Source organism: Ceratotherium simum, chromosome 17, assembly GCF_057802395.1.
Source record: "Ceratotherium simum simum isolate JZ-2026a chromosome 17, ASM5780239v1, whole genome shotgun sequence".
Lineage (NCBI taxonomy): Eukaryota > Metazoa > Chordata > Mammalia > Perissodactyla > Rhinocerotidae > Ceratotherium > Ceratotherium simum.
This window is the reverse complement of record NC_141916.1, coordinates 14,207,007-14,216,329: the sequence shown is the minus strand read 5'-3', so window position 1 is coordinate 14,216,329 and position 9,323 is coordinate 14,207,007. Positions and strand designations below refer to the sequence as shown.

Sequence of the window (9,323 nt, the reverse complement as noted above, 5' to 3'; positions counted from 1 at the left end):
GAAAACAAATAAGCAACTGAAGAATGAGAAACCAGACAGAAATAACAGAGTTTATCCTCCTGGGACTGTCAGATGACCCACAGCTTCAGGTGGTGATCTTTGTCTTTGTGCTCATCACCTACATGCTCAGCATCACTGGAAACCTGACCATTATCACTCTCACCCTGCTGGATTCCCACCTCCAGACCCCCATGTATTTCTTCCTCAGAAATTTCTCCTTATTAGAAGTTTCATTCACGACTGTCAGTACTCCCAGGTTCCTGGGTACCATTATTTCAGGAGATAAAACCATTTCTTTTAGTGATTGTATGACTCAGTTATTTTTTTACATTCTCTTGGGAGTCACTGAATTTTATCTTCTGGCTGCCATGTCCTTTGACCGTTATAGTGCCATCTGCAAACCTCTGCATTACATGACCATCATGAATCGTAGTGTCTGCACACTCCTTGTCTTTGCTTCTTGGCTGGCTTCATTCTTAATCATATTCCCTACACTCATGCTATTCATACAGCTCGATTACTGCAAGTCCAATGTTGTGGATCATTATACTTGTGATTATTTCCCCTTAATACACCTTTCTTGTTCAGAGACAAAATTCCTAGAGATAATGGGGTTTTCTTGTGCTGTGTTTACTCTAATGTTCACTTTGGCATTAATATTTCTGTCCTACGTATATATCATCAGAACAGTTTTGAGAATTCCTTCTACTAATCAGAGGTTAAAGGCATTTTCTACATGTTCTTCCCACATGATTGTCATCTCCATCTCTTATGGCAGCTGCATTTTTATGTATATTAATCCATCAGCAAAAGACAGAGTGTCTTTGAGTAAGGGAGTTGCTGTGCTAAATACTTCAGTAGCTCCCATGCTGAACCCGTTTATTTACAGCCTGAGGAACCAGCAAGTCAAACGAGCCTTCATGGACATGGCAAGGAAGATTATTTTTTACAGGCAAGTGAAATGATGTAATGTCATGAATTAGAGACACATTGCAGGGAAATTTAAAAAATATAAAGATGAAATTTCAGTAGCTTCTTCAAATGACAATGGCCTCCCTGTCATCCTTGTTCATTCTCTTTCTATTTTTCTAACAGTTTAAAAGCACATTTGTTTAATATATTTCTCATTCAATTAAATAACTTTTCTTATGTCTTTCTGACTCCCATTCTTCTGAACACTTTGTTAGTTGCAACTTCTTAAACAATAATTATTTTAAAAAGTAAAATTGTTTTTGAGTTTTCTTTAGCAAAGAAAAAATGATCACCAAGAATGGATGAGGCAGTGTATAAATATTGGTGTGATATTTTACTTACTCTACACAGAAAATATAACTTTGTAATCTTTAATTATATTTGACAGAAATTCCTTTCACCATCTTATAGTTAATCTAGGGGAAAAAAAACCTTAAATGCCATATAATTTATTGAAAAATGTACACATTTTCATTTAAAAACAAGGAACATTACCTATTGTTCACTTTAATAGAGCATGTCCCCCCAGTAATTTATCTATTGATAAAAAAGCATACACTTTAACATATATACTTTTGTAGATATGGTGCTAAATAGCTCTCCATATTTCCCAATCCCATAACAACTCAATAGATATAGGTAGGTACATACATACATACAATCTGCAGAAAATCGTGGAGAAATAGCCATTTTAGATATGTAGGATAAGTTCACTTTCTTTAATTCCATAGAAGGTAAGCTCTGCTTTCTAAGCTAAAATATACATATACATATGTGTATATATATATATACACATACACATATGTATATACATAGCTCCTTCTCAAGTTTTAGACTAGTTTGAAGCAGGGTATGTATCCAAATAATTTAATACCTAAACAAAATCATTTAAATTTTGCAGAAAATAAAAGCTTCATAACAAAGGAAAGTTTTCCATTTTATATAAAATTAGGATTTCATCTGTTAAAATACTCTTCCACTGATTCTACTTAAGGCATTGGTAAGTGCCTAAAATACTTTGAAAATATATGTGTGCATCTGTGTGTGTGTGTGTGTGTGTGTGTGTGTGTGTAAAGCTGAATTATGGATGATAAAAGGTGTTCTAAATTATATAAACCACTTTTTTGGAAGAAAAAATATGCTATAATCTTAATTATTGGTGCAACATTCCTAATGATCATTATGCAATGCATTCAAGTGAAAGATAGAGAATAGGATTTGTTCAGAAAGAAAAAAGTCATAGAAAACGGAAGGGGTCTCAAAATAGTACAGGAAACTTATGAATGGTTTCTCAATTTCATTTCATCCTATCTGAAGTACAATCTGTATGTTAAATAAGACAAATAGTTGACAAACTTGAGGTTTCTATCACTTTTAAGCATTTATTTCCCGACTGGTAAATCAAGTATAATATCAGGTAAATCAAGTACACACAACTTACTATACGGATGGAAATAAATTTGTAAAGCATATAGCATAATTAGCTATATATAAATTGTAGCAATTATTATTAATATTGTTCTCCATATCTAACTGTTATAGTTGTATGTACAGATTATATTTTTTAAGTGCAGTTAACACAGGGTCCACCCACATAAAAATTTATGGGCACAATACCATGTTGTTAACTATAGGCACAATGTTGTATAGCAGATCTCTAGAACTTATTCATTCTGTAGAACTTAAAATTTATGCCTGTTGATTAGCAATTCTCTCATTTCCCCCTCCCCCACCTCCTGGCAACCACATTCCATTATTTGATTCTATGACTTGGAATATTTTAGATACCTCATGTAAGTGGATCCAGGCAGTATTTTTCCTTTTGTGACTGGTTTATTTTACATAGTGTAATGTGTTCAAGGTTCATCCGTGTTGTCACATATGACAGGATTTCCTTCCTCTTTAAGGCTGAATAATATTCCATGGTATGTATTTGCCACATTTTCTGTATCCGTTCATCCTTCCATGGACATTTAGTTTGTTATCATATCTTGACAATTGTGAATACTGCTGCAATGAACATGGGAATGCTAATTTCTCTTAGAGACACTGATTTCAATTATTTTAAATATGTACCCAGAAATGAAATTGCTAGATAATATGGTAGTTCTATTTTCACTTTTTGAGAAATCTCCATACTGTTTTCCATAATGGCTACACAATTTTACATTCACTCCAACTGTGTACAAGGATTCTAATTTCTCCACATCCTCACCAACACTAATTGTCTTTTGTTTTCTTGATGATAGCCATCCTGACCAGTGTGAGGTGATATTATCACTGTGGTTTTGATTTGCATTTCTCTGAAGATTAGGGACCCTGAGCATTTATCATATAGCTGTTGACCATTTATCTCCTTATATTCGTATGTCTTCTTTGGAAAAATGTTTACTCAAGTCTTCAGCCCATTTTTTAATTAGGTTATTAGGGTTTTGTTTGTTTGTTTGTTTCATTATTTTTGTTCAGTATTTCAGTAGCTTTGTGAAATATTTTGAAATGTGGAAGCCAGCTTGGATCTTTTTTCTCAAGATTGATTTGGCTATTCATGGCCTTTTGTGGTTCTGTATGAATTTTAGAATTATTTTTTTCTACTTCTGTAAAAAAAATGCCATTGGTATTTTGACATGGATTTCATTGAATTTGTAGATCACATTGGGTAGCATGAACATTTTTACAGTATTAAGTTTTCCAACCCATGAACGCTGGATGTCTTTCCATTTGTTTGTGTCGTCTTTAATTTCTTTCATCAATTTTTTTTATTTTCAGTGTACAAGTTTTTTACCTCTTTAAGTTATTCTTAAGTATTTTATTCTTTTGGATGGTGTTGTAATTAAAAGTTTTGACTTAATTTCCTTTTCAGATAGTTCATTAATAGTATATAGAAATACAACTGATTTTTTTTAAGTTTTTTTTTTTTTTTTTAGATTTTATTTATTTATTTTTTTCCCCCCCAAAGCCCCAGTAGATAGTTGTATGTCATAGCTGCACATCCTTCTAGCTGCTGTATGTGGGACGCGGCCTCAGCATGGCTGGAGAAGTGGTGCGTTGGTGCACGCCTGGGATCTGAACCCGGGCCGCCAGCAGTGGAGCGCGCGCACTTAACCGCTAAGCCATGGGGCCGGCCCACAACTGATTTTTTTTAATGTTGATTTTGTATCACGCACTTTACTGGATTCATTAATTGGTTCAAACAGTTTTTTTATGAGTGTTTAGGGTTATATATTGATAGTGTTATAAAGAACAAAAGAAAGGCTGAGATAAGGAGTATAAAGAAGGGATGGGTCAGTCAGTGTTACCAATTATAACAGAGTAAATAAGGAAAGAGTGGAAGGGCATGAAGGTAGACGAGGTAGTGCAGAACTATACCAAGGATTCTTTGCTGGCCACCTGCAATTCAACTAGGTTTGATGACATAATTTTAGCAAAGTAGAATGATGTGAATTAAGTTTTAGAGAACATCATTTTATCTTCTCAATAGAAAATAGATTGAGTGAGGGAAGGAAGCAAAGATTAGTTGGAAGGCTACTATGAACTATTGTTAAGATCAAGTTGATTGGATTAGAATAATAGCAGTGTAAGCAGTCTTTAGTCGTCTAACCACAAGTGTTTTCTGCTGGAAACCCTCTAGACACCGACTAGATATCCCCAACATTTTTGCATTCTGGCTTATCTGTAAAACTGGTTTCTTATCAATGGAAAATGAATGGAAGTTATGAAAATCACCTCCATGCCTAGCAACATAAACCTCCCATGCAATTCACTATGGTGTTTCTTCCTTCATCTGCTGGCTGACTGTGGATATATGTTGGAGATGGCAGAACCTTAATCAGGTTGAATCTCTGAATGATGCATAAAGTAGAGTGGCTCACTCCACCCTCCAAAACAAACACACAAACAAAATCCCTACCATCCATGCTGCATACTTGACTTTAAATTTTAAGGAAATAACCTTTCATTGTATTAAAAGTGACAAAATTGATCTGATCCATTGTAAGTAAGGATAATGGCTAAGCCTTGAGAGGGATAATGACTGGAAGAGAATAGGAACGAGGATGCTGGAGTAGTGATAAGAGTCTGTTGCTTCATCTGAGTGATGCTTGTATTGAGTATGTTGAGTTTGTGAAAAGTGACCAAACTATATAATATGATAATTACATATTCTATATATATTTCTTACTTCACTGAAATATTTTGAAGTATTCAGTGTGCAATGTTGCAATGATTTTAAAGTTTATCTGTTATAGCAGATAGTATTAGTTTAAGTACTTAGCAGTGAACATGGAGAAAGGTGAAAGGAATTGAAATAAAATCTTATGTAGAATCCATCAAATATCCTGCAGATTGGATGTGAACACTGAGAGAGCAAATGCAAACATATTAGACTCTCATTTGTCTGTCTTGAGAAGCTCATGGATCTTCAGTCTGGATCTCTACCATTTTGATCCTTAAATGGTAATGTCACCCCAGTTAATATTTTGTTTGTCAATAATGACATGTCTTGACTTCATAGATCCTAAATTTGATTAAGTCTCTAAATCTGCCACTCAAGGGGATGACTTTCAGAGGCTTAATTGAGGTAATTATAATATAGGCCCCTTATTAAATCAAGAGTTCAAAATTTTAGTAAACCCCTTAAGATCTTACGGTATAGATGAGTGAGTTTCAATTTCTTGTTTGGAATGTATATTTGTCATAGATATGTAAGCTAAGTTAAATTTTCTAAAACTCCTTATGGCTCACAACATATAGCTGCCTCAAAAAGAAGTTTTTGTAAACTTTATATTGTGGGTTATAGACTTTTCGCCACTTAATATAATTGTTCACATATTTTTAACATCCTTGTATGATGGTCTCCAGGGAAATGTTTCCTTCCTTTTTAAAATTGTTAAACTAATTAATCCTTTTGAGACCAATAACACAGTGTACTAAAAGGATTATACTTCCTATAATGTTAAAAACTATAAATCAAGCAACTGTGCTTCGCATGTAGGCCAGAAACATCTCAAAGTAAACGAGTCTGAACTCTTCTCTTTTTACCCCTCAACTCTAATTTTTAGAAAGTTTTAGAAAAGAAAAATTTTTATTTTTCTTAGAAAAGAAAATGTTTTACAAAAAAACATTTTTTTGTATGGCATGCAAAATTATGCTCCAAATTTAATATAAGATAAATTGGAGAACACTGTCTCTTTAAAAAAAATAAGAAGAATTGAAACCAGATAAGTTTCTTGTCATGATAAAATCTTTGGGCTCACACATCTTCAGTGTGAGATGCTGGTGCTAATAATATATTTATGGATGAGAATGCAAAATAAAACTAGGTTAAAGCAACATAAAAACATGATGAATACACAATGTTCAGAAATTGCCCCTGTTCTGGGATTCACATCCAAAGAAGACTGTTGGAAATTAAATTGCTACTAAAGACACGAAGGTTTGGAAAAAAAATTTGTTTTTTTTTAATCATATTAATTTTACAGTATGAAGATGGACAAAAAAATGGATTCATTTGTAAACCATTGAAATATATGGCATGAAATTAGAACTATTTTTTTTTCAAAGCAAACAATAAGCTGACCATTTTGAAACTTACACTGAAAGAATCAAGTTATCTTAATAAGAAATCTTCGACCTTTCGCTTTTTAGGAACCAAGCTTTGAATAGATGTCCTTCACAGTATCCAACAGAATCTCAGAAATGCCTTTTATTAAATGAATGCGCTGTTTCCCTCAGGAAATTATAATTGTATTTAGTATGCAGGATCAGTGTGAATATTGTAAAATATGACAATGGAAAAATGAATTAGTCCTGAATTTGAGAAATTTCCTTTTATACTTATTGAATTCAATAGAATTGAAACATTTCATGTAAAGTCCAATTTTGACATTCTAAAGGAATCTCTTACCTATAAATTAACAAAGCAGTTACAGAAGTCCATGGGACTATAACAGTGGTTATACAATGACTATTTTACTATCATCCAACAAGTATTTTATTTGGAGTTAAAATAAAAATGATGTCAAGTAGTTTATAATAGCTTTTTATATTTTTTTAGGATTTTGTAATTTAAATTTAGGCTGGGCAGTATGCATATATGAATTCACTCTTAACTTTACAAGCTGGCACTCTATATAATTCATCCTTTGATGACAGATGTTTTCCTATGCTTTCACCTTTAAAAATAGACTAATCTTGGATTTCAAAAATATCATTAGTAAGTACAAATTGCACTTAAATGGCCTGAATATAGACATTTCTAGAAGTCTGGGAAAGGAAAGGAAAAAGACAAGAAAAGAATAAAGTAAAAGAGGGAAGGAAAAAATCTTAGTTGTATCATAATAATTTATAATCATTGGAAATATTTGTACATTTTTTAACACCCGAACTGGTATATACGAAATGGAATAAGTTTAAAATACAATTGAACAGATGACATGATATTCTTCTTAGGAAAATATCGTCCTTCTTTAGAAATTTTTGGTGATAGACTTTTGAAGTGATAAATGTGAGGATGTAGGCATGGTCTGAAAGAAGATGGGAACAAGAAAAAAAATGACAAGGTTAACATAATTTTGAATTGTTATGTGCTGAACACGAAGAGAGTTTGGGTGTGAAGAAGAGAGAGGAGTCTACCACGGCAAGCGGGGAAGATGCAGAACAACAACACTAATGCAAACTACCAGGCAAGTCTAACTAACGTTTTATTTTTAAATAGCTTGTTTTCTAGAACCCTCCTCAGTCACTGCAAATAATAAGTAAAACATGCTGCATAAATCATACAAACAGCATGCACGAGGATATACTTTTTATCTGCTTGGGTTATATATCAGAGAAAAGAGAACAACCAGAGCGAATGAGATGAAAGTAAGTTCAAGTCTTCAGGAAAATGGGGAAAGCAGAATTAAAAGTAGTCATGAGGATTCAAATGTTAAAGAGTTTTCAGAAGTTTGGTGAAAATATTGATTCCCCACAGTATGTGGGCTAGAGATGTTTAGGTCAAGTTTATCTTATTTAAAAAGACAAAGCATCCTCAGCTATAATCTGATTGACAGAATAACAAAGTCTACCATAAAGAATAATAAACAGAGAAAGAGATATGTTTACCAAAGGAGAATGAGTCATCTGATGGTGTAAAATAAGCTGATAAAAACTAAATAAAATGGAAAAAATTGCAAATACAGAAGATACAAGTTAAAATACTATGATAGTTTTTCTGTTTCTTTCTTTGTTTCTACTTTTATATGCCTTTATCAATGCAATATGTTCTCGTTAACATGTTGGAATTATGGATTGCCTTTTGCAATGCCTGGATTTATGATACTTGGGAAAAGAAAACAAACTCAGAGACTTGCATTGAGTTAGTGAAATTTTGAGTAAAAATTATATCAGTGACATTTTATAGGCTGTTATTGCTGAATAGCAGAATATTGAAGGAGGTTGGGTGTGGGTAGCAATTTGTTTATGGAGGATATCAAAAAGAATAGGTATTTCATGCAGGCTTTTCTCTTTTAACTCGCATTTTTTTTCTTATTGTTTATTTTCTTTCTTTTTTTTTTTTTTTTTTTTTGTAAAAGTCAGCTATGAGAAACCACACAACAGTGACAACCTTTATTCTTCTTGGACTGACTGATGATCTATAATTACAGGTGGTCATTTTTCTTCTCCTTTTTTTCACTTACATGTTGAGTGTCATTGGGAATCTAACCGTCATCACCCTTACCCTACTGGATTCTCATCTAAAGATGCCCATGCGTAAAGATACATGCACCCCTGTGTTCATTGCAGCGTTATTCACAATAGCCAAGACTTGGAAGCAACCTAAGTGCCCATCAAAGGACGAATGGATAAAGAAGATGTGGTATATATACACAATGGAATACTACTCAGCCATAAGAAATGATGAAATCCAGCCATTTGTGACAACATGGATGGACATTGAGGGTATTATGCAAAGTGAAATAAGTCAGAGGGAGAAGGTCAAATACTATATGATTTCCTTCATTAAGTAGTAGATAATAACAACAATAAACAAACACATAGAGACAGAGATTGGATTGGTGGTTACCAGAGGGGACGGGGGGGCGGGGTTGGGAGGAGGGTGAAAGGGATAATTCGGCACATGTGTGTGGTGATGGGTTGTAATTGGTATTTGAGTGGTGAATATGATGTAATCCATGCCGAAATAGAAGTATAACGATGTACACCTGAAATTTATACAATGTTATAAACCAATGTTACTGCAATAAACAAAAATTAAAAAAATTAATAATAAAAAAAAAATAAAGATGCCCATGTATTTCTTCCTCTGAAATTTCTAATTTTTAGAAATCTTGGTCACAACTGTCTGCATCCCC

At 33.2% G+C, this 9,323-nt stretch overlaps 1 protein-coding gene across 1 annotated transcript; it reads left to right on the top strand.

The window, feature by feature from the left end:
- Positions 1-965, top strand: LOC101405416 (olfactory receptor 6C1-like). The gene has a single exon (XM_004429178.3). The coding sequence runs from the start codon at positions 24-26 to the stop codon at positions 963-965; it is 942 nt and encodes a 313-aa protein (XP_004429235.1). The 5' UTR covers positions 1-23.
- The last annotated feature ends 8,358 nt before the right edge of the window (positions 966-9,323 follow it).